Source organism: Myripristis murdjan, chromosome 21, assembly GCF_902150065.1.
Source record: "Myripristis murdjan chromosome 21, fMyrMur1.1, whole genome shotgun sequence".
Taxonomy (NCBI): Eukaryota; Metazoa; Chordata; class Actinopteri; order Holocentriformes; family Holocentridae; genus Myripristis; species Myripristis murdjan.
In genome coordinates, this window is record NC_044000.1 from 31,925,778 (window position 1) to 31,951,666 (window position 25,889).

At 42.8% G+C, this 25,889-nt stretch overlaps 1 protein-coding gene across 1 annotated transcript in view; it reads right to left on the reverse strand.

The window, feature by feature from the left end:
- The window catches only part of cps1 (carbamoyl-phosphate synthase 1, mitochondrial), a 121,764-nt gene that overhangs the window by 66,392 nt on the left and 29,483 nt on the right, over nucleotides 1–25,889 (reverse strand). The window contains exons 22-28 of the mRNA XM_030080764.1: nucleotides 20,389–20,530; nucleotides 19,271–19,336; nucleotides 18,914–18,977; nucleotides 17,273–17,454; nucleotides 14,706–14,900; nucleotides 7,842–7,909; nucleotides 1,559–1,634 (exon numbers count right to left, since the gene is read on the reverse strand). Of these exons, the coding sequence (XP_029936624.1) occupies nucleotides 1,559–1,634; nucleotides 7,842–7,909; nucleotides 14,706–14,900; nucleotides 17,273–17,454; nucleotides 18,914–18,977; nucleotides 19,271–19,336; nucleotides 20,389–20,530 (793 nt within the window). The remainder of the gene's footprint in view (nucleotides 1–1,558; nucleotides 1,635–7,841; nucleotides 7,910–14,705; nucleotides 14,901–17,272; nucleotides 17,455–18,913; nucleotides 18,978–19,270; nucleotides 19,337–20,388; nucleotides 20,531–25,889) is intronic.

Sequence of the window (25,889 nt, forward strand, 5' to 3'; positions counted from 1 at the left end):
TATTTTATTTTTTTTATTATTATTATCGTTATTATTATTATTATTTTTATTTTTTACTTGCACAGTGCTGGAGTTGTTGCAATTACATTTCACTGCTGCTGTACCTGTACATTCATGCATGTGACGAACAAATCTTGAATCTTGAACTACATCGCCCACATTCTGAACAGAGTAGTGTTTTATTCTCTGTTTTAATGCTGCATAATTTTTTATGGCAGGTTTTACCTTTGTTAATGTTTTATCTGACGCCGTTCTCTAATTGTTTTATAGCCGAAAGATTTACGTCGTGTGATTGTTTTTGTCTCGTTTTCGAATCCCTTTCCGCCCTGTTGACGAGTACTGAATCTCATCGCTTTAAGTTTTGACTCTTAGCACTTCGAGGCGTGTGTGTATGAGAGACTGTGGACCGTAAACACTCCCAGTTCAGGTGCAGAGCAGGAATCACATGAGTCTGGTGAGACGGACAAACACACTCCGCCTGCGTGTGTCCCGTGAGTTCTGAGTGCATCGCCGAGGGACGAAGGGCCCCGTCTGAGACTCCGCTAATGAGCAAACAGCCGCCAGACAAACGAGCGCCAGTTCAGGCTTTGTGCTCTGAGACCGAGACGCATCTCCCATCCTGCTCACAACGACGATTACATTTTGTTCTGCGAGCGGCGGTGAGTTTGACCGGCTGCTCGCTCTTTAAATCTGGGCAATATCAGCTTTTCATGGAACAAATCATCATTATAATCAGGCACCGGTCCTGCTTATCATATATGAATAACTAAGGATGGCTATCTATAGCTCAAATTACCATAATCTGATGGGTTAAACAGGGGAGATGAAAAAATAATCCCTGCTCAGCCGCCTTTCCACTCTTCAGATGTTTTTTTTTTTTTTTTTTTTAAATTACTGTATTATACATCAATGTGTTACCCTTCATTTCCTCCTTTTTTTCATTGTTTTTATTTAGTACGTCAATTTTTTTTGGACCTGTCTGTAAATCTGACGTGAAAACCTATTCATTCCAACTTTTATTAGTTTCCTGTTAACTTCTAAAATGTGGTTACTGTCGACCGGTCACCAAATCGTCCCCCTGAGAGCCACGCGTATTGATCCTGCACTCTCTTATCTGCTATCTGTGGAGTCAGAGCGCCTTTACCAGCTCCATCTAACTCCATTATCCTGCTTGATATCAGACTAAATTTGCCAGCAATCGGATATTAGCATTGTCCCCGGCTGCTGTTTCTCTGTGTGTGTGTGTGTGTGTGTGTGTGTGTCAGTATCCCCACACAGGGGCCCAAGAGGGGGCCAGGTGTCCTAGAGCTACCCGAGGGTGCAGTGAAGCAGAGATGGGCAAACAATACTCGCCAGCAGCCATGCCAGCTGGTAGCATTAGCTAATTGAAAGCAGAGGGAGAATGCAAGTCAATGTCAGTGTGTGTGTGTGTGTGTGTGTGTGTGTGTGTGTGTGCGCACGTTTGTGTGTTTACTTGTCCTGACATCCTATATCAAAGGATTGGTGGTAAATAAGAGCAACTGCTGATTATTAATAATTACAGCCTCACTGAGCTCACCTGGGACACCTGGGTGGCCTCCTCCAAGAAACGCTTCATCTCCTCCTCCCCGTACACCACGTTCATCGCAGAGCCACTGCAAGGAAGGAAGGAAAGGAGGAAGGACCCAAGGAGGGAAGGAAGGAAGGAAGAAAGGAAGAGCCACAAGAGGACAAGAGAAAGGAAGCAAACAGGAAAAAAAAAAAAACTTAAATATGAAAGTTGATCGCTCAAAACACTCATTATCTCTCTGTTGCATCACTATTATCATCAGGAAACAAGGTCTGGAAACAGCCGAGAGAGGGAGAGAGAGGGAGAGAGAGAGAGAGAGAGAGAGAGAGAGAGAGAGGGAATAGGAGAGCTATTTAGGTCGCAGAGCACTCCAGGCTCTTCAGAAGGAGTTCAGAGCTTAGTCATTAAAAAAACAACAGATTCAGGCTAAATGTTGTTGTTGTTGTTGTTTCTGATTCTGGACGGCTAGCTGGGCCATCCACCTGTTCGATCCCAGGCAGACAGACGGGCAGAGAGAGGACGAGGACAGGCCAAAGGCTCGGGTCACAACGCGCTTCCTTGGCTCCGCGTTGCTCAAAGGCACACATATGGCCAACCGGCAACCTCACACCGAGCCTCCGTTTCCCCACCAGCGACCGGAGCGTCACGCGTTTTTCAATCATGCATATTCACGAGTCAGTGACGACATCTAGCGGCTCCAGCCCCCCCCCCCCCCCCCACCACCAACCCCCACCCCCCCCCCCGCATCCACCATCTCTGAACTATCATGAGGATGCATCTTTCGGCGGGAGCGAGCGTCTCCTCCAGGACGGAGCCTCACGGCGGCTGCTCGCCTGCGAAGATCAGATCTGAATCTCTGCAGAGTGTGTTCACGCCTCTGATCCAAAACTCCAAAGTTAACATTTGTAACGCCTCAATAATAGACAAACTTTGCCAGAATGAGAGCAGTTATTACAGACACTTGATTAAAGAAAGTTCATTTATAACTGCGCAATATTAAACGGGACGTCCTAAACCTGAACTGAACTTCACTGACATTTTGAACTGATTGTACACAATTATGTCTGAATGATTATTTTTAGCAGTAATGCTGGTAAAAAAAAAAAAAAAAAAAAAAAAAACTCCACCTTCAGTCATTTATTCTCATATGTATTGTTAAAATTTTGTTTTTCTTAAACTGAGAGAAAAAAAAAATCTGCCAGTTGAATGAGATAATCCCACTCACGGTGAGCAGATCTGCTTCATTTCAACATATTTATACTTCTTCCCAATGCAGTTTCACTTGTTTCAGGATTTTTTTTGGGATTATCTAATCCCACTGGCAGGTTTTGTTTTACGTTGTTTGAGGAAAAACTTGAATTAGCGCCTCACGGTTGGGTGCTCTCCGTGAACCTGGCAAGCTGCAGCTGACGTCCACGTCTGTCCAGACTGAAGAGTTTGAACAAATTTAATAAAAGGTTTTAAGTGTATTTTTTGTGACTATATTAACATGCTGCCTTCACTTGAGGAGGACAGCGGACTGACAGAGAGCTCGGTCACATGATGCAACAATAATCACCTGATGATCAATAAAAAAAACAACAACAACAACAACAACAACAACACAAATGAGGCAACAATGTCATTGGTAACGCTTCACAATAAGAGTACAACAATTAACGTTACTTAACGTTAGTTAATGCCGTAATGGTTAATTAACTGTTAGTTAATGATTATTATGGCATTTACTAATGTTAATAATATCTACAATAACCCTTAAATAACATATAAATTAATACCTTAGCATGAACAGCATTAGTACATGATTCTTAGACACATTAGTTAACGGTTAGTTAACTGTTACTTAATGTTTATTACCTGTTATTTAATGTTCATTACCTGTTACTTAGTGTTCATTACCTCTTACTTAATGTTTATTACCTGTTACTTAATGTTTATTACCTGTTACTTCATGTTTATTACCTGTTACTTAATGTTTATTACCTGTTACTTCATGTTTATTACCTGTTACTTCATGTTTATTACCTGTTACTTCATGTTTATTACCTGTTATTTAATGTTCATTACCTGTTACTTAGTGTTCATTACCTGTTACTTCATGTTTATTACCTGTTACTTCATGTTTATTACCTGTTACTTCATGTTTATTACCTGTTACTTAATGTTTATTACCTGTTACTTCATGTTTATTACCTGTTATTTAATGTTCATTACCTGTTACTTAATGTTTATTACCTGTTACTTCATGTTTATTACCTGTTACTTCATGTTTATTACCTGTTACTTCATGTTTATTACCTGTTACTTCATGTTTATTACCTGTTATTTAATGTTCATTACCTGTTACTTAGTGTTCATTACCTGTTACTTCATGTTTATTACCTGTTACTTCATGTTTATTACCTGTTACTTCATGTTTATTACGGCATTAACTAACATTAATTGTTGTACTCTTATTGTAAAGTGTTACCATGTCATTAGATAGTGAGGTGAAAACGCTGAGTCATGGCACTGAGTAATGGCCAAAAAAGGTTTTGTTTTGGGTTTTTTTTTGCAGACTGTTCTGATGTTACAGTGAAGCTGAATTTTGGCGTTTTGGATATAAAATGTCATCACTTCATCATTTTATCCTGTTACGCATTTCTGTGCAACGTTGTCATAACTAGTGTATGAACTGCTGAGTTGTGGGAAATTCGTTTCGTGAGGTCACTTTGATCTCTGACCTCCAAAAGCGAATCCGTTCGTCCTTGAGTCCAAGAGGACGTTTGTGCCAAATTTGAAGAAACTCTCCGCCAGGCGTTCCTGAGATATCGAGCTCACGAGAACGGGACGGACAGACTTATGGACGGACGGACGGACGGATGGACAACCTGAAAACAAAATGCCTCCTGTTACGGCTGTCGGCATGGAGGCATAACGAGGTCTGAACACTGGATATGAGACTAAACATCTTGTTAAGACCCTGTATATCGAACTACTTACTGTATATATAACTTATTTTTATTCTTACTTATTCTTATCTATATTGTAATTTATCTTTTTTATCTTTTTTGTTCTTTATTATTACATGTTTGCACTAAAAGGAGCTGCTCTTAATCTCATTGTACATGTGTATAGTGACAATAAAGGCATTCTATTCTATGTTTTTCGACTCACCTCGGGGAACACGCTGAGAACAAGGGCTTGGTTTGGCCTGCAGACGGTCAAACTTTTAAATTCTGCAGCAATCAGCACCAAACAGCTGCAGCAGGTTCAATGCAAAACGACCAGTCACGCCCTAATCACTGCACAGATTACTGCAACTTTTAATGGCATATATATATATATATATATATATATATATATATATATATATATATATATATATATCCAGCTTGTTATAATTATGTGCAAAGTGCCCTTAAAGTAAAGAAACTGGAAATACTGAGAGGATTTCAGCCTCATTTAGCCAAACGGTCGGCGAACTGTAACGAGGAAGGCAGGAAGGCCATGATCTGCTGCTTTACTGAGTGTGTGTGTGTGTGTGACTTTCACTAGTACTGAAAAATCTGCTGAAGTGTGTGTATGTGTGTGTGTGTGAGAGAGAGAGAGCCTGCTTGTGTGTTAATGTGTGAGTTTGTGTATGTGCGCAGAGGCTGAAGAACACTCAAAAACCATTACCTAGCATGTCAGAGGGAAGAGCAAAAAAGCTTTGGGGACGGAAAAAGATCAGAGAGAGAGTTCACCCTTCCCTGAGGCCACGGAGCCAGTACAAGAGAGAGGAGAGGGAACGAGGGCAGAATGAATGAAAGGAAAGGAAAGGAAGCGGCGAAAGGAGAGGAAAAAGGGAAAAAGGGAAAGTAAAGGCTCCTCTTCGGGATCGATAAACGGCATCAAGTCACGTGAGAAGCAGCGACATGGGTTCACAGAGGAGAGTAAAGGGAGAGCGTGCCCTCTCTCTGGGGGAGTTACAGACGGCGTAACAAGAGTCTGAAATGTTTTGAAGAAGAAAAAAGGTATTAATGCTTCCAGTGATTAATGGCACCAACACTGCTGCTTCGAGCTGCGCGAGAGAATAAGATAAAAAAAAAAACAAAATCAATATCAATGATTTCTTAAGATGCGCCGTGGGATGAGGCTCAGATAGCGTAGCAACATGTTCAGGACACTGGGTCCCAAATTAATAGAGAAAATTTAACGTGTGGAGCAACAAACCATTTTGCAAATCATGCTGATACTAAACATTTCACAACCTATAATCAAAACCCCTCCAGTTTTAAATGTGAATTTTTGGTGGAAGCGGCCGCCTTTCATAATGCTCCTCTCCTGCTGCTCACAAAGTCGTCAACACTCATAAACCGCAGGGCTGATAATTGGCTGTGGAAAGCTAACGTTCCCCCCGGGGGGACTATTTCCCCTGGCGGAGGGAGCGTTTCCGTCCCTGTCCAATTTCACAAAGTCATCAAAACACAACAGCACCACTGCTTTTAGGAAACAAATGTAAAGGACTTTATTAAGATGATGGAAAGCTGGTGTGAAGAACGTCTGAAGTTTCTGAAAGTTCATCTTCATATCGCAGAAGAATGAATGGAAACCAACGGCTGGAGATCTAAAATGCAACGGCTTGCCTCGGGAAAAGATTAGCAGGAACGTGAAGTACTTACATTTTGTAGATATTAGGCGAAACATGCAAAACCATTTTTAAGATGCTTTAAGAAGCTCCGTGTGTTCTTGTGTTTAGTTACACACGAGTAAATGTCCATGCAAGGACAGAAAAAAAGTCCAAAATCCTCCAAAGTGAGGACATTTTGCTCACTTCAGGTGAGTAACCTGTTACAGTTTGGGTAACCCTAAAGGTAATTTAGGACAGTGTTTCTCAAACTTTTTCAGACCAAGGACCAGTTACCCCCCCCCAAAAAAAAATTCGCGGACCACCAAGCTTAATAGTTAATAGTCAATAGTCTTTTTTAGTCTTTGCATCACCTGCATCATGTTGGCTTTTTTTTTTTTTTTTTAATTTAACAATATGTTAAATTATTATTATTATTTTAAAAATGTAAATTACTTATCAAACAGACCTAACAATTCAGCTACCAATGAATGAGTAGTAGTATGCCTGTGATAACATAGATTGAAAAATAAGCCGAAGTGATACCTCTTCTCTGAATAGACAAGCTAAGCCAGTGTGCTGCTGTTCGCCAGTGAAAATAGAGCGGAGTGGCGACTCTTCGCTTTGTTACACAATCTATGTCAGTGCGCTGCTGTTTTAACTTTGTTCTCGCACTACGCTTCAGACAGCGCCACACACACACACACACACACACACACACACACACACCCCGGCATGAGCACACAGCAGCGCAGGGGGAGAGAAACTAACGCGCATCCAATGAATGCACTTTTTGGATTGTAATTTAAAAGTCTACGAGGAAACAGGAAAGACACATTTTATTAAGTTTTTATTTAATGAAGTAGATTTCGTCTCATCTTTTTTCGTCAACAAAAATGCGTGTTAATTTGATTTTCTTTTTACTGTCCCTGTCTTTAGCCACGATACATTTTTATCTCTGACAGCGAGTTCTCAGCACAGTTCTGTCACTCTGACGTTACGTTACCAGGCTACTGATCATCATCAACGTAAACTGGAGACAGCTGTAGTACAATGATCAGCCATCAGTCACTGAGTTTTTTTCTACTGTTTCTACAGCGTTTATTTATTATATTCTATATACAGTTGATTTTTTTTTTTTTTTTTAGAAAAAGGGGGTTCAAGGAAATTTCTGTAAGTCCTTGCAAACGTTTTCTTTCATTTTTAATGTTCCATATAAAGCACAATTTCATGGTGGGCCACTAGGGGGCACTTGCGGACCACCCTTTGAGAAACACTGATTTAGGAAAAGCACTTGCGTTTGGGGTATAGATTACCATTACTTTATGAAAACAGTTTGGATTGACACTGAAAATGTTGACATGACCTGATATCTGCACCAACATATAAAACCCGAAATCGTCTGAGCACCAAAACAGTGTGTTCATTTTCTGCATGCGTGTCTGGCAAACGTCAAATTGTAGGAGATGTTCACCTGCTGAACAGGTGATGAGTCTTCAAAAAAAAAAAAAAAAAAAAAAAAAGCTCTACAAAAAAAAAAAATGTTGAGATTTAAGGCCATCAGGTCCCGTCTGTTTCAGGCTTGGACTGAAATTCTAGTTTAGAGTTCAAATTTGACTTTTAAGGTGAACCTTTAGGAATCAGTCTTAGGATCAAACACGTTACCCCCCTGTGTGTGTGCTGGCTGGTGTGTGTAAGCCTCACCTGAGGACGTAGGAGGGGCGGAGCAGACAGGGGTAGCCCACCTGGCTGGCAAAGGTGAAGGCGTCTTCCTGTGATGGGAGAAGAGAGCGAGACACAGGCTCAACACAAGCATCTCAGGACTGGACAGCGGGGTTTCTGTCCGCTGTGGATCAGAACGACAAAATATCGAGGCAAACTCCTTCTGGAGACCTTCACACACACACACACACACACACACACACAGTCCAAAGACTTAGAGGCCGGGACAGCTGAAGACTAAACTGCCTACAGGTGTGACTGCGAGCACCGGAGTGTGTGTTTGACGTAGTACGGTATACGAGAAAATGTGCGATGGTTCATGTCAGGCATATTTTAACATGGTAAATGATACACACATATATAGTGACTCATAACATGCCACCAATTAGGATTAGGCTGTATGGAATATGATGGTGTACAATTCGAGTATGACATACGACAGGAATATAATGTCGTATGTTTGCGGGGCACGGATGCTCTTTTTCACACAGGCAGAGCGCTTTCACAGCCTCTTCAGTTCACTTGCTTTGGCCTGAACTTACTATTTTGTTGTATTTTTCAAAAATCGACTGGAGACGACACGTTGTGCAGCGATACCGGAGGAACGGCGCCCAACACCGGCCTGACGAGCTGCACGTCGGTGCTTCTCTGTGTTTCTTCAAAGTGAAATGCTGTGGTCAGTCGGTGGTTTTCAGAGGAAGTGCTCCTCACTGATTCTCCGTGTTTGTTCCGAGTCATTTTGACGGCTCTGGCGGGTTCACGGCCGCAGGAGGCGGCATCCACGCTTTGAACCCGCAAACGCGCTGCATCTCAGCTCACTTCCTGTTGTTAGATCACATTATATTCTCACTCGTATCAAACCCGACTGCTGGTTTGCTCCACACCTGAGGTTAAATTTGCGCTCCCACCCGAACAAACAGAGTAATAATAATAATAATAATAATAATAAAACTTTATTTGTATAGCACCTTTCATACAAGAATTGCAGCTCAGAGTGCTTCACAATAAAAAGAAGAACATTAAAAAGAATAAAACACAGCACAGGGTGGAATGAAAAAGAAAAGGCTAAAAATTGAAATAAAATTTGAAATAAAACAAAAGATGCAAATAAAACAATAAAAGACAACAGTGTGGAATAAAATAGGAGCTAGTTAAAGGCTAGAGTGAAAAGGTGGGTTTTTAGTCTTCTTTTAAAGATGTCTAGTGAGCTGGCTTCCCTGATGTCTAAAGGTAGTGTGCTCCAAAGCTTAGGGGCGTAAGGAATAAAGGCGGCATCCCCGATTTTCTTTCGACTGTTGTTGGGAACCAATAAGCAGCAGGCGATCGCAGTGCTCTTTGGGGTGCAGAGCCAATAAGGGAGTTGGCAATGTAGCTCGGTCCCAGCCCATGAAGTGCTTTGTATACAAGTAGGAGAACCTTAAACTCTAAATGTTACAGGGAGCCAGTGTAGGGCAGCTAACACCAGACTAATATGCTCTCTCTTCCTGGTTCTGGTTAATAAGCGAGCAGCAGAGTTTTGGATGAGCTGAAGTCTGTCGGTAGTTTCCTTTGGGAGGCCGGTAAAAAGTACGTTACAGTAGTCAAGTCTGCTTGAGATAAAAGTTTTTCAGCATCTTTTTCATTTATAAATGGTCGCACTTTAGCGATGTTTCTAAGGTGGAAGAATGATGTCTTCATCACCTTATTAATGTGAGACTTGAAACTAAGATCTGGATCCAACACAATGCCAAGACTTGTAACCTCAGATTTAACGCACGGTGTTTCGATTAAAGCCGACCAAACTGGGTAGGTACGAAAGCCGTTGTGGGGTTTAGTGCCTTGCTGAAGGGCACTAGATAGATAGATAGATAGATACTTTATTCATCCCGCAGGAAATTCGCAGTTTTTCAGCAGTATCCACAGATTACAGATTAAATAAATCAATAAAAAAGATAAAAAAATAAAGAATAAGATCTGAGCACAACAGAATAAGATCTAAGTACAACCCAGTGTGCAAAAAGCAATGTGCAACAAAAAAAAAAACAGAAAAAAAAAAACAAAAACGTGTGCATGGGTGTATAAAATGTGCATAGAGGTAGGTCAATGTGCAAATTTAGAAGAAATATACAGTATACACATGATACACATGATAAATAGCAGTAGCAATATAAACACTATAAACAAGGATTATAAAAAAAAATAGAAATATGAACAATTTAAACAGAAGTATTAACTATTAACTAAACCCTGCGACCATCCAATCACAAGCCTGCGGCTCTAACCCCAATAATGTAGTAGGACTGTAGCATGGTACTATGTAAATGATGTGATGTTATATTATGTATTAAGGTATATTATTTAGTATGATATAAGATATGACGATCATGTGATATCGTATGAAATGTGTATGATCCAACGCGTATATGATATGATATTTAAAGCCCTCTGAATCATGTTGGGACCACGGGCTATACAAACGAACCTGACATCCTCTAGCTCATATGTATTAAAGCTGAAAGATGCGAATAAATAAATGATAAAAGATATACTGCATCGTAAGTGTACACGTTATTTCTGGAGCGCTGGCAAAGTTTTCACAAAGAGCTTTGCTAGATTAATAAAAGTGTCAACGATACCATGAGCGAATAAAGAGGAATGATGGAAAACAATGGCGTAAATGCCGAGAGCGAGTGCAGTAATGAAGAGAGTAAAGACGGCAGCCGGACTGAAAAAAAAAAAAAAAAAACGATGCGAGCGTGTTTGAAAAAGGGTTTTTAAAAAGGAGAGCAGGTCCGCAGCCCGCAGAGCTCAATCACGCTTCGTCCTCCGCCTGGACTGTGTTTGCACTTCATCTCCATGTAATTCTCCATATAATATTCATCACAGGGAATTTACTCAGCGTCGGGAAAATGTTTGCTGAGGGCCAATCGAAGCGGAATACAAAGAGCCGGCGCCAAATCGAGAGTTGTTCCTCAGAAGGCAAGCACGCCTCAGGTAACCAACCTCACACACACACACACACACACACACACACTCCTGAACAAAAGCTTCAAAAGATGACAGGCCAAACTCCCATATCGACCCAGAGCAGATCTGCTAATCAAAAGAGCAAAGAGGGGAGTAAAGGAGCGGCAACAGTCAGAGTTTCGGCTTCACTTCATCTCCCTCTTGATTTGCGTCTCTTCCATTCAAAGTCGCGCGACGAACGAGAGAAGAAAGAGTCGGAGTCGGCGGAAGAGGAGTCCCACGGTGAGGGGTGAGCTGTCCATTCCTCCTCCCTCTCTCCTCCTCCTCCTCATCATTATCATCATCATCATCGTTCCTCCTCTCCCCCCTCTTTCTCTTCATCATTACCCACCGCTCGCCGGCTAGGTGGAACGCCATTAGCGGCTTCCCGGAGACTCGGGCGCTTTCTCCCCACGGCTCTGCTGGAGCGATTCCAGCCCATTAAAGAACAAACTGTCTTGTGGAGCGTCGGGGAGGCAGAATATGCAGGTAGACTCCGGAGAGACACGCAGGAGGAGTCCGCCTCAGCCGCCTCGGTGCTGACTAATTCCCCCGTGCTCCCGAGGAACCCGGGCTTCCAGGGCAGCGCTAATGGAAGAGACGCGTTTCAGCGCGGACTGCCGACACGTTTCAGCACTCCAGACGCTCCGCCGGGGGAGGGCCTCGCCGCCGCCGCTTCGCCGTGATGGAGCCCCCCGAGCGGGCCGGGGGAGGCCGCGGGCGCGAGAGAGGCGCTCAACAACGAGGCAGTGAGGGAGGGAGGGGAACGCACGGACGTGGGCGCGGCTCAAGGCCCGAGTCAGGAGAGGAGGCTAAAAATAGCAGCAGGAGGCCGTCTGCAGGGGAAGGCAGGAGGCTGGGAGGGTTAGGGTTACATCACAGGTGGCGGGGCGAGGGTCAGACTTTAAGTATTATCAGCCCAAAATCACATCGACAAGGAGGTTTTATTAATCTAACTTTTAAACTAGATTTGAAACTGAACTTCCCTGATAACGCCGATTTTCTAAATTCAACTTTCTTAGATTTGGAAAAACATCACAAGTGGTGCGAGTATTTCACTTGCATTTGCCCCTAAAAGTAGATTTGTGAAAACCACTAACCACAGAAGGATGTTATAAACTACCTATTCTGGGTCTGTCTCAATCAAAGGGCTAGGTGACTACTAGGTCACAGCCCACGGTGCCCACGTAGGAGGCGTCCGACGTAGGAACTAAAAGTTGGAAGAAGTTTAGTGAATTGGGACGGTGTAGCCTGCGAAGTCATTATTATCGAGGCTTCCCGAAGCGCATTCGAGTGATGCAGCGTAAAATGCCGAAGTAGGTTTGGGAGGTGTGTCGGTGAACACCTGTGCATGAAACCAAACGATAAGCAGCTTCAGCGCTCTCAACATGGACAACATGGATTCTGTAGTTTTATGTATTTTATTTTATTTTGTCTTCGTGAAGATGCAGAAAATTAAGATAATTGTTACACGTCACAAACTGCAACAGACTATCCCAATTAAAGTAATTGTACACATGGCTACATTGTAACGTACCTGATGCGCTGATGGTTGCTATGGAAACATCATGCAAAATGCCTATCTAACTCATCTAACTAAACTTGCATTTACAAGCGAATCTATGGTGGTGATTATAGGCATGAAAACTTATCAAAACGTCATGATATAAACATGAAGACGGTCTGAAACATGCTTCATAATTCCAGCAATGATGGCTGGACTGAAAGGCACCCTGGGAAGTAGGCTGTGATGTTGGCCGCGAAGCATCGTGGAGGTTTATCTTGCAAATTAGTCAGAAATAGGCTGAATCTGTCGGACCCTGCGCCGTAAAATTGAATTGGGACAGCACTTGTCGCTCCGCCGTGACGTAAGCAGCCTACAGATACGACCTGGGTAGCGTACAGCCTTTGAATTGGGACAGAGCCTCTGTCTTGCATGCAAACATGTTGCCTTTCCTGGAGCTGCTTCACAATAAAAGCCTCCCACTGGTTCGCTGATGGAAAGCTTTTAATATGAAACAGCGGCCTCTGAGCAGGCATTCTAGTGGACGTGGGCAGATGTGTGATTTTGGTGTTATGTGCATCTCTTAGTACACATGCACACACATACACACACATGCAAACGCGGTATAAATATGTATGTATGACAAGAAACTCCATGTTACTCGAATATTTCTCACTGAGCTCTTAAATGTCTTGGTGCGCTCCTAATTTTTGTCGTTTAGGAGCACATGTACTCTTTGGGAAAAGTGAAGCGTCGAGCCCTGTGGTGAAATTCCTTCTTCAGGCGAAACACAGAGCTAAAAAATGCAGCACAAACAATAGAGGAGTGGATCATTAGTGTGAGTTTGGCTACACAGTGAGACTCACCACGTTTTGCTTACAAAAGGTTAAGAAGGCTAGAAAGGAGGCTTAACAGAATGAGAGCGAGTTAAAGCGTCCGTAAACATACAAGTCTTCGTGTAAACTAATTCAGACTATTCAAATTATTAGTATTTAGCTGCTTAAAAGTGCTTTAAATGAAAAAGTAAAGCTTGCACACTGCATGAAAAGCACTGAAACCCAGTTATACCGTGACGTAATATATAATAAAATCATTTCATTTTGGTAGAGACTGTGTCATTTTTTTAGACAATGTAGAATGTAATGAAAAATTTACACATTTCAACAAATGAATTTAACAAATAAAATGTGCAAAGAAACTAAAACGTAACAGCAGGAATTGCAGGCTGCGTTTATAGAACCATGTTAGAGAGGAACCTCTACAGAAGTGACATGACCGGCTGATATTGTTTTCAATATATTTCATAATTAAACAGACTTCATTAGCGGATGCGGGGCGGGACAGCAAGGGAGGCCGATCATTTGACAGTGCAAACCAACAGGATACGACTTGGAGAGAGAATTTTAGTTCATTTCATAGGAACAGGATGAAGAATAGTTTTATTTAATAATAATTTAAGTCTAGTATTACCAAAAAAGATCATCTTAACATTATATTTTAATCTCACTGCTTCAAATCTATTTGCCGGTGTTCAAATGTGACATAAACAATTTAATACTTAAAGGCTCACTTTGCAGAAGTGCAGAGGGTCGACTGAAATGAGGAGCGTTTGGACTCAAAAAAACAAAAAAAAAATGGAGACTAAGCATGAAATTGAATGAGTCTACACAGGACTCATGGATACTTTAAGTGTCTCTTACTCATTTTTTATCAGTTGAGTCTAAATGGTTCTCACTTCAACTGATCCTCACCAAATCAATCAAACACATTGCAAAAACTCAAAATCTTACCAAGATTATTTGTCTTATTTCAAGTCAAAAATGTCTTATTTCTAGTCAAAATATCTCATTACACTTAAAATAAGACATGATCACCTCAGAAGTAACTTGTTTTTAGACAATTGCCACTTGTTTCAAGTGAAAATTTACTTGAAACAAGTGAAAATTTGCTTGTTTCATTGGCAAAATTTGTTTCTTGTTTCTAGCTAATTTTCACTTATTTCAAGTGAATTTTCACTTTTTCCACTGGCAAATTTTGCCAATGAAACAAGCAAATTTTCACTTGTTTCAAGTGAATTTTCACTTGAAACAAGTGACAATTGTCTAAAAACAATTTACTTCTGAGGTGATCATGTCTTATTTTAAGTTTAATGAGATATTTTGACTAGAAATAAGACATTTTTGACTTGAAATAAGACAAATAATCTTGGTAAGATTTTGCGTTTTTGCAGTGCAAAATGATCTCATCATCTCAGTTCAAGTGGGGGTCCAAGGTTTAATCACAGTAAAGTTGGAGATCCCAACATGAAAACACTTAAAACAACATCCAATGTGTAAATTTAATAAAATCCTTCTCACCAGGGAGCTGAGGGCCCTCCACGGCGCCTGGGCCACCCCGAGGTCGTCCAGGATGCCGGAGAAGACGGAGCGCTCCTCGGCCCGGTCGATCTGCAGCGGGCTGGTGCCCAGGATCTTCACCCCGTTCAGGTGCAGCGGGACGGCCAGGTTGTTGGGGATCTGACCCCCCACCGACACGATGCTGCCGGAGCAGCCCTGCAGGGGGGGAGGGGAGGGAGGGGAGACACGGTGTGAAGACATCTTGGACTTGTCGCCACCAACGTGTCAGTGACGATTTACAGACCGAGCCCTGTGGCTGCTTCCAATTATCCTGGCTGCTGATGAGACGCCGGAAACATGAGATTAATCCAAACAGCTGATCTAAGACGTGTCACGGCATTATTTATCACGAGGAACAGTGTGTGTGTGTGTGTGTGTGTGTGTGTGTGTGTGTGTGTGTGTGTGTGTGTGTGTGTGTGTGTGTGTTCGGTTCAATAACAACTCTGCAACCCCTCCAACTCCCCTCTTCTGTCTGTCTGGCTGATCTGGTGGGGATGCCGTTTCCATGGCAACGCCAGGTTGTATCTCTTCATTATTCATGGGCCTGCTCTCCTGCTCGTGTCCAGGGTTTATCTCCCTGCTCTAATGTTGTGTTTATCACACACACACACACACACAAGGGCCGACATACACTGTAAACACACACACACACACACACACACACACACACAGGAGGGAGCTGTGTGAGGGCTGTGAGAGAGGGACTGATGGCAATGTTATCTCCCTGAACAAACAAACACTTAATCACACTCTGATCCCATAGCTACTTTAACTGGATTACAATTCCTTTGCAAGCGAAAGTCAATGGACATTAGCGCGCAAACACACACACACACACACACACACACACACACATGCAAACACACAGACACAGACACACACAGACACAAACAGAAGATACAGCTCAGGGAAAAGTCTTTATTCATGCCTTTGAGCATGTTTCACAAGCGTGAACGCAGCTGCGGCCTCCACACACACACACACACACACACACACACACACACTACAGATACTAACTAGCAAATGATTGCTTTTGCAGAGTTTAAAGACCCATTTCCATGGCTTCCCTTAATAGAATAAACCCTTCTCAACTTCGGGATTCTCTTCGCAACAATTAGCTTCGGAAAAATCCCCCCCCAAAAAAACTCCACGGCCCCGGAAAATGACCACCTAAGAAGGTTGGGAGGCGAAAACTTAATTGGCAACTCGGAGCCACGCGAGCTGCGGAGAGGTCGGCAAGTCGTGCAAAAACCCGCACGACTGTAGAAACTTAAGCTCTTAAATCTCGGAGAAGCCCGTACTGTACGCATAACAAATGTCCCAATTAAGACTCATTCAGACGCTTCCCTGTTTCTGCTCAGAGAGAGAGAGAGAGAGAGAGAGAGAGAGAGAGAGAGAGAGGAGTCTTGTTTGGCTGCTTTTCACGGCCAAGCCCATCCTGGAGGAAAAGGCGGAAAAGCTGCATGCGTAACCAGTTTCTGACTTCAGCAAATGTATGAGTCAACAACAGAGGATTTGGATATTGCCGGTGATGCGTCATCCACGGTCGCCTGAGCAGAGAATTTGTTTTTCCCGGCCCCGGGGGAGACAAATGGCTGGAGGTTTCGGCGCCGTGGACGACTTCTCCGCGGGAAACACTGAGGGAAATAAGTCGCAGCCATTACGCTAATACTCTCATTCGCCGGCGGAGTTATTCCTCAGTCACATCAAAACAGATCGAGACGTCGGAGACGGTCGGAGAAAAATCGTGCCATCCAGCGGAAAGTTTTTGAGCGTCTCATGATGATCTTAATGCTGTTTCAGAAGTTCAGATTCTGGAAGGAAACACTAATCTTGTGGGTTTTTTTTTTTTTTTTTTTTTTTTTTTTTTTTTTTGGAGGGGTTTTGGTATGAAAATGGTCCTAACCTATGAAATATCTGTGCAGTGTGTTTACTATCAGCAACTTCAACAAAAAACATCAGCACTGGCGTTGAAAAACCAACACTAGCCCAACTTTGATTTGGATATCTGTGTATATTTGTTTATATTTAGATAGATAGATAGATAGATAGATAGATAGATAGATAGATATACTTTATTGATCCCAACCAGGGAAATTCTGGTGTTCCAGCAGCAACAGTAGAACATACAATAAAGTTAAATAAAAAAGAATAAAGGCTAAATATATACAATAAAGACTATAAAGTTGAATAATATAATTATAATATAATATAAAGTTGAATTTTTTCTGATATCAGAGACATGGCTGCAGCCATCTATTACTGGACTTGGCTATTCAACGAGCAGAATGCACGATGCTTTCTATTCTCCCCTGCACCGAAAGGACTGAGCCCTAATTTCGTTGCATTATTATACGTATATGATTGTGCAATGACAATAAAAATCTATCTATCTATCTATCTATCTATCTATCTATAAAGACTAAAAACTAAAATATACAATAAGGGCTAACCTTAGAAAAAGAGATATATGTGTGTGTGTGTGTGTGTGTGTGTGTGTGTGTGTGTGTGTGTGTGCGCGCGCTGACCTCCTGCTGGGTGATGTCCAGGATGCGCTCCAGCGTCAGCTCCTCAAAGTAAAGGCGGTCGCACTCGTCGAAGTCGGTGCTGACGGTCTCCGGGTTGTGGTTCACCACCACCGTCTTCTTCCCCATGTGCCGCAGCGCTCTGATGCTGGACACGGCGCACCAGTCGAACTCCACGCTGCTGCCTGGTGGACCGAAACGGGCCATGAGGGCTCGTGTTTCACAGAAAGGCTCAAGATAATCCGAATGAGGCGTCCGTCTCTTTATGAGTTTGGGAGGAACGGATCCGTCATGCAGTGAGCAAGCGAGCTTTATGGAGCTAAACTGAAAACAGGTGATGTGAGATGCCCCATTAGTCCAGTCATTTTAAGCCAATTAAGGGGTCAACGTCAAACAAATTGCAACAGAAACAAACTCAATTGATTTTGTATCCTCAGTTTGTCCTGAGTGAGGGAATAAAAGCCCCGAAGAATCCCACTGGGGGGAAAGTTTCAAAAAAGACCAAAATGCAGCCCATTCAAACGCCTATTAACTTTTATTCTCATGTGAATAGGGTAAAAATTTTAACCTTTAGGTATCACCATGAAAATTGCTGAGTTGATTACTTACCTTAAGACAAATAAAAAATGTATTGCAAGTTTTTTGAAATTGTTTAGTAACATGAGCTAATTTGCATAAACTCCACAGCTTTACTACCGAGGGCATATAAAGTGGTCTTCTTATGATACTAGCATGAAAATTGGGATGAGCTGTCTCCATGGATCACTTGACAAGTAACCACTTAGAAATTTCAAAATGGCGGCCATTTTTCAAGATTGCTACCACCTTAGTGGAGCAGTTATGACATGCGGCAATGATAATTGCTAAAGACTGGTTGTAAGTTCCTTCCTCCTTTATGTTCATTGGTAGCCTAAATGGGTTCCATTCAGACCTTAATGTTTATTATTTGACTGTTATATGTCAACAGGATTGATTATGAGATTTTCACCTGGCTATACCCAAGGTTTATATCTGTTTATGCAAATTAGTGTGTACAGAATTCAAATATGCACCATTAGCTCATGTCAATAAACAATTTAAAAAAACTTGCAATACATTTTTTATTTGTCTTAAGGTAAGTAATCAACTCGGCAATTTTCATGGTGATACCTAAAGGTTAAAATTTTTACCCTATTCACATGAGAAAAAAGTTAATAGGCGTTTGAATGGGCTATATTTTGGTCTTTTTTGAAACTTTCCCCCAGTGGGATTCTTCGGGGCTTGTTTTCTCTCACTCAGGACAGACTGAGGATACAAAATCAATTGAGTTTGTTTCTGTTGCAATTTGTTTGACCTTGAGTCATAAAATGACTGGACTACATCGTTCCCATTAAGTATTCCAGCAGCTATCACTTACTTTTGGAAATTGTTTTTAAGAGCTAAAACGTTAATTTTGGCCACTGCCGGAGATCGTCCTGCGGGGTTTTTGCATTTCAACTGGAAGTGATGCAACTGCTTTACAAGAAAAGGTAAGACAGGGAGGCTCAAGTTTTTATTCAGCTGCGTTTTAACCACCGCGCACAGAGCAGGTGAGCAGCTCCCATCATCATTATGTATCTGAACAGCTTTTTACATCACACTATGAAGGTTGATCGCCAGCCTCACCGATGTGGTACGGTCCGCAGCCCAGGACCATGATGCCCTGGTCTTTGAAGTCCAGATCATGCTCCTGATGAAGAGACAAAAACACAAACAAAAACATTAACAGCCGTCTGAACTGAAATCTTGAAGTGGGTGATTTGGATCTTAATGATCGCTTTGGACAAACTTAAAGAGTATTCATCCATTTCTCACCTCATCAAGCAACATTTCAATCACAGAATCATCTGTTATTTTAAACCATGCGAGTATAATTAACGCTGAAGGGATGAGTCGCTTTCTCCAAATAAGAAGCTGTCAGCGGCCGGATTAGTGAATAAAATCACAGCAAAACTACTATGTTAAATTTGAGGAGCAGCACACCTGGCCGTGGTAGGTGCAGTACAGGTAGTTGGTCATAGCGGGGTACTCTGCTGCCAAGGTGTCAATCTGCAAAGAAAAATAGACCAGAGAAATGACCAGGAAACAGATTTTTCAGTGATTCATTTAGACGGTAACAGTCAGGCAATCTTTCAATCCAGTAGTAACACCTCCTTTATTTATATCTGCTGCTTATTCATAGCTACGATGTGCAATCTGCCGCCACCGCCACATGGCAGCAGAACGGAAACGGAGAACCGGTTAAACACGACTCAGTGTTCCTCTTGAGAAAAGGCGCAAAATCACTTATCATCATGGCAGAAACTGACTTAAATGTTGTGTATTTCCACAGAATCCACATATAAATATATATATATATATACATGCAAACACAAACCAAACAGCCCCGTCATGATCCTGGTAGATTGGGAGCATAAAGAGCCGCGGTGCTTACTGTCAATTTTAAAGGATGTTGTTTTTGCAAATGCAAGCGCCGCACGCAGCAGCGTGTGCTCATCTACGCAACGTTTCTCCACAGACAAATCTGCATGTCAGGTTCAAGTGTGACTGAAACAGAGGAGATGGGAAACCTATCGACAGTGCCATAAATTAAATTTTTTTTTTTTTTTTTCACAGGTTGCTCTGTCATGTTACATCATTTCCATTTGGAGTTCTTGCACTGCACCTCCACCTTCACAAGTCATTCATTCAGTGTTTAAATCTTGTTTCCCTTCAAACAAGACACAAAAAAAAAATCCTGAAACAAGTGAAATTACATCGGAAACAAGTTTTTTGCTGTTTTTTATGGTATAACAGTACCAATTGCTAATATGTTTCTGCTTGTGAGCGTTATACAGCTTCCCAACTTTTCTATTTCATGACCTCTGACCCACAAGGAGCTGATTTTTTTGGTTTTTTTTCTCCCTCTCTGGCTCTTCAGATGTGAATGTAATCGAGTTAAATTACACCCAGACGTAACCTGGATGCAAGATGCATGTTAATGGCTGGTGGAGCTTCACCTCTGCCCTACGACGTATTTTAATATTCCTCTCATTTGCGGATATAGCCAAAGGGGAGTGCTGTAAGTGCGTGTGTGTTTAAGCGGCGGTGGGGACGCTCACCTGTTTGACCCAGGGCCGGATGCCGTGAGCCAGCCGCAGCTCTCGGGCCGCCCCCTCGTGGCAGCCCAGGGTCTGAGCGACCTGCCGGTCCGAGAAGCCGTCCTGCTTGGCCTTCAGGAGCAGCTCCCTGGGCACCGAGCTGCTGCGGGACGAGAGGACAACACGCAGCGGTGACGTGGGCGTTTTCCAACACAGAGCCGCATTCAACACATTCATCTGGCTGCGTTTCACATGGAAATATTTCAGCACAGCCGCTAATTTATCAACCAAAACTGTGGGAGCAATAATTCCTATCATCAGTCGGAGCTTTGCAGCGGGGAGGGACTTTCCTCCGGGGTAAACAAACACGGTGCATCGCCGTCTGCGTCGTCTGCGTTTGTGGATCATTTGCTGTGAAACTCTCTGCAGGAGCCGGGCCTGCTGCGTCCTCATGTATAACAAAGGATTATCTCACTTTCACGGGATGAGATTCAGAATAAACAATTGACACATTTGATCAGCTTTACAGTTACAAATGGGGTTCTGCTGACACTCGAGCAAGCTAAACAACCGTGAGCATTTTCTACTTTCCTATCAGACAGGTTCCCGTAATATCAGAATCTCGTGTTATTCTCATTAATGCACATTTGGGAGGATGATGCTGTCGCTCCAAACAGAGGCCCGGCGTCTGTAAATTAGACTTTAAATACGCATGAGGTCCAAATGAACCAACATTAGAAATATGGCACGTACTTATTGTGAGTTCAAAATACATGTGATCACCTGAGGTGTCACTGGGACATATAATCTGGCACTACTCCATACACAGGTTATTCTCTTCTGTTTTAGGTTATTCTCTTCTATTGTTTAAATGGTAGTATTTTTCTACATTCCTTGTTTATAATGTTTTTATTGCTCTTTGGTACTTATTATCTGTTTATACTGCTTATAGTGTAAATTATGCTTCATATCTTGCTAGCCACTTTGCTGCTGTAATACGTGAAATTTCCCCACCGTGGGACTAATAAAGGAATATCTTATCTTATCTTATCTTATCTTATCTTACAAAGGGGCTGGGACCCTATAAATAGAGCTTTTCATGCTGGTAAAAGCCTCATGTACAGCCAACAGAAGACATTTTCTGACCAACACACATCTGGACCCTGAGAGTGTCAGTCACACAGAGTTTTTAACCACCGGGGTCCATGCAGAAAACAGTATAATCCATGCAGTCAGGATTGATGCGGTAAATACGAAGCGAATTCCAGTAATTGTTCTTGGTTGAACTACAACAGGGGGCAGATCACATCCCCATTCACCAGCTGTGTAACGCAAAGCATTATGGTTATGTGACTGTTTGCGATTCTGCGACGCCAAAAACACAGAAATGAGACCAAACTAATATTTTTTTCTTTCCCACTTTTTTTTTTTTTTTTTTTTTTTAATTTTATTGTAAAGTCACAAAAAAATTAAACATGTTGTGAGGTTACAAAGCCACAGCGCTACCATGCACTTTAATGCTGAGTACAGTAAGAGTAGCTGCTATCCTAAAAAGTGCTGGCTGGCAGTCTGTGCTTGACGACACCGACGGTCTGAGCCACAGCGACATCTTGTGGCCAAAATCGATGGTTTGTACCTTCTGTTCGACTCACTGATGCAGATATCTCCCATTATCGGTATATTTAATACCGATAATAGCAGATATCGGCATTAAACCACTTGGCCCGTTGGCAGCTGCAGAATCCACTGTACAATGCAGATTCTACTCGTTTTATTCCTGCGACTGCGACTTTGTCCGCTTTGTAAATTGTGTGCGGTCTTGTGCCCACACAAGCTTTAAATCCCAGGTCAGACTGGTTAGCGATGCTGCGATATAAACTTCATTTTTGGTGTGACGACTTTTGGCTTCACCGGCTCAGCGCTTTAACTCGCTGTCTGTGGAGATGTGCCAGATTTTTAAGTGGTTTTCTTGAGTTTTTACCCTCGGGAACAAAGCCGTGCAAATTCACCAACATTAACTGAACTGTCCTGGGGCTCAGAATTAATGTGAATTCATAAAATGGGTGGTACTGCTCTAAACGGAGACAGTATTAAGAGGCTCTTGGAGTTTAAATATCTGACCGGATGAAAGAGTTTCACACTGAGGCACCTGTCAGGTAGCTTTGACACCAATACAGAGTTAATTTTCCCATGTTCAGCACGAGGCAGATAATTGAGGCCATCTTGTTGTGTGTTTTGGATTATGGTGATTTAATCTATAGCTACGCCTCTCCCATCATGCTCAATTCCCTAGACTCAGTTTATCACTCCACCCTGAGATTTATTACGTTATTCTGCTCATCATCGCATCCTGTATGAAAACGCTGGTGGCCATTTCCAAGAGAAAGACGTGACGGACGTCGTTATTTGACTCGATCAAGAGATTGGCTAATGCTCCAAGTGCAACATTTGGGAAAACATTAAAACTTAAAACAATTCTGTCGTTCATTTTGTGTCCTCGGCAATTTTTTTGTATTAATTCTGTTTTTAATTGTACTCTTGACATCACTGAAAGTAAGGCCATGCCCGCAATGATCCTCGAGATTTACACAAGGTTGAATGAATGAATGAATGAAAGCTGAAAATATTCAGCTTTTATTAAAATAGAGAAAAAGTCTTGCCAGTCAGTGGCAGTAAAGGCCAGAAACCTGCTATGAAGTGTTTTCTACTGTACCTGTGTCTCCCTTTTCTTCTACTTGTGTGTTTTCAAGTCCAGTGAAGTGTGAGGGTCGAGCCCAGCTATCGGGTCACGGCTCGCTCTCCTGTCCAGCGGGGTGGACAGCGAGCAACAGTCCACCTTCAGCGCGATCAATAACACATCGACAAACGAGGCGCCAAGGTGCCGGAGCGCCGGGTCGGCAAGTGCAGCCGTTTAAAACTCATTTTAATCGATAAAAGTTTTATGCGAGAGGTGTGAGGGCGTGCTGAAAAATGGAGGTGGAGAGGCAAGGAAGGAATTCTTCCTTCTGCTAAAGCGCAGCTTGCTTTCCCACCTCCCTATCTGAATTATTTATGACCTCGTACCGTAACGATATTGGAAATGTCAAGTGTGTTTTAACTCCCACTGCACTCGGCTGGGCTGAGAAATAACAAACCCCAGTGAAACGGTGAAGAGAGGGAGAGAGAGAGAGAGAGAGAGAGAGAGAGAGAGAGAGAGAGAGAGGAGTCTGAATCACAGGAAGTGCAGACATTTGATCAGGTGAGCTCGCCGTGTCTTGTTTATATGGCGTGCACGCATGTTCCTGCAGACTCTGGCTATAATACATCAAACACACCGGTCATTAAGACTGACAGACACCAAACTCCGCGTGGCACAAACAGCCTGACATGATGCCGGAGTCGCATACTAACACACACACCCTAACACACACACACAAACACACATTTGCATGATTTGACTCGGTTCGCTGTGTAACCCGGTGGCTTTCAAAGCGGGGTTTTTGAGGCTGCTTCCAGGCGGATTCACTAGAAACCACGAGTGATTTATTTTTTTCTGTGGCATTTCTAGTTTTTGTTTGACTGAGGCAGCGGAGAGAGACTCAGGCAGTAGAGACTACAGTAAAGACTTGATACGAGGTACGCGCTCTACCAGGGCACCCCATTTACCCGGGTGATTATTTTTAAGCTTATGTTCCAGCCTCACCACTTTGAATCTATTCAAAGAACGACATCTAAACATCTTTTATGACCAAGATCCTCAGTTCAGCTGGGGTTCTGCAGCTTGATGGACTCAGGGATCCGGAGCACAAAACTATTTTAAAACCCCTCACCTAATCCGTACAATTTAACTTTCAATGTCACCACAACACACCTTAACTTAACCTCTGTCCTGACACTGACAGGTGAGCAAACGCCTGACGGTGTGTGTCCACACAGGTGTGTAGCTGACGCTCAAAGCCCTGCTGCTTCCCCAGATTTGGACGCTGGATGGGCGTGGCCACTCATCTACTCCTGATGATTGACAGTTGCTCTACAGCTACAGAAAAACGCTTCCCAGCTGCATCTGATTGGACGAACGCTTCACTAGTGGGCTTTTCTTTCTTTTCTTTGATATAATGCGAAACATATTCAACAAACTGTGTTTCTGAAGACATCTGAGGCGAGAAATAAAACCCCGCAGCTGCTGAGTCGGTCTTCATTTCAGACCTTTGATGGTGAGCTTTGAAGTTTTAGGGGAGTTTTCCAAAGGAAGTCTCAGGTCCAGAGAAGCAACGAGGGAACAGTGTGATGAAGCTGTGATGAAGTTGTGATTACAGTGCATGTCAAAATAGGTCATTTTAAACTGGGTATTTAACCTCAATTTACCCCACCCGCTGACAACTTTGCATGGCACACTTGGCACCAGTGGATTCTGCTGATTGTCTGGTTTCATTTGATACCTGTGTCTTTCTTGTGGCTCCAAAACTCATTCACAAATTTTAAAAAAGTTTGTCTTGTGGACGCACATCATTTGCATAAAGTAGCCTTGACCTCAACTTTATGCAAATGAAGAGACACCGGCGTGATGCCCCACCTCTCTAAACACACCACAACACTACCAGAATGCATTGCATGGCTGCTTAGAGACCAATTCATTTGAGGCCTGACAGTTAAACTACACCGCAAAAAAAAAAGCCAATTTAACAAGTCGTTTAGTCTCAAATTGAGTCCGTATTTCTTAAAAGAACTGAGAAAAAAAGACAGTGGGACGAGATAATCCCACTTGCTAATCAACTTGTCTCCAGAATCAAGTGTTATTTTCTCGATCCCGGTGGCTGATCTGCCTTGTTTCAGCATATTTATACTTGCTGCCAAAAAAAAAAAAAAAAAAAAAATCCTGAAACAAGTGAAACTGCGTTGGGAAAAAAAGTGGGATTATCTGATCCCACCGGCAGATTTTTTTTTGCAAGTGAATTTTTCCTTGTCTTTACATCACCTTAAGGACATTTGACCCACAGTGACAGAAACGTAAGCTGGCAGATGCACACCACACACACACACCGTACAAACACACACACACACACACACACAGGATGACTCAGTGACTCGGTGCCTGAAGTCCACCTTTGCTCGGCTCAGTGGTCTATCGGCCTGGCAGTCTGCGTCTCCGTGTCTCTACCCCGACGCCCTCCGCTTCAGAGGAAGTGGAAATGACTAAAGGCTTCCGTGCGCTGGCCTGTGGCGGCCGACGCCCACCGGACACCCAGGCATTAATTATTGAACAGCCGAGCCTCGCGGAGGGAGGCGGCGGGCGACCCGTGGCCAAGCCGAGAAAAGCCACGGCGGCTTTGATCTGAGCTGTCCGGGAAAGAGCCGCAGGGCAGAGGGAGCGAGAGAGAGAGAGAGAGAGAGAGAGAGAGAGAGAGAGAGGGCCAATCAAGAGAGAGACAGAGGGAGACTGGAGTAACATGTTAACCCTCCTGTTATGTTCACATTTTTGTACATCTTTTATGTTTAGGCTCAGTTTGACCCCAGCAGTTTAAACCTCCACAAATTTATTATAA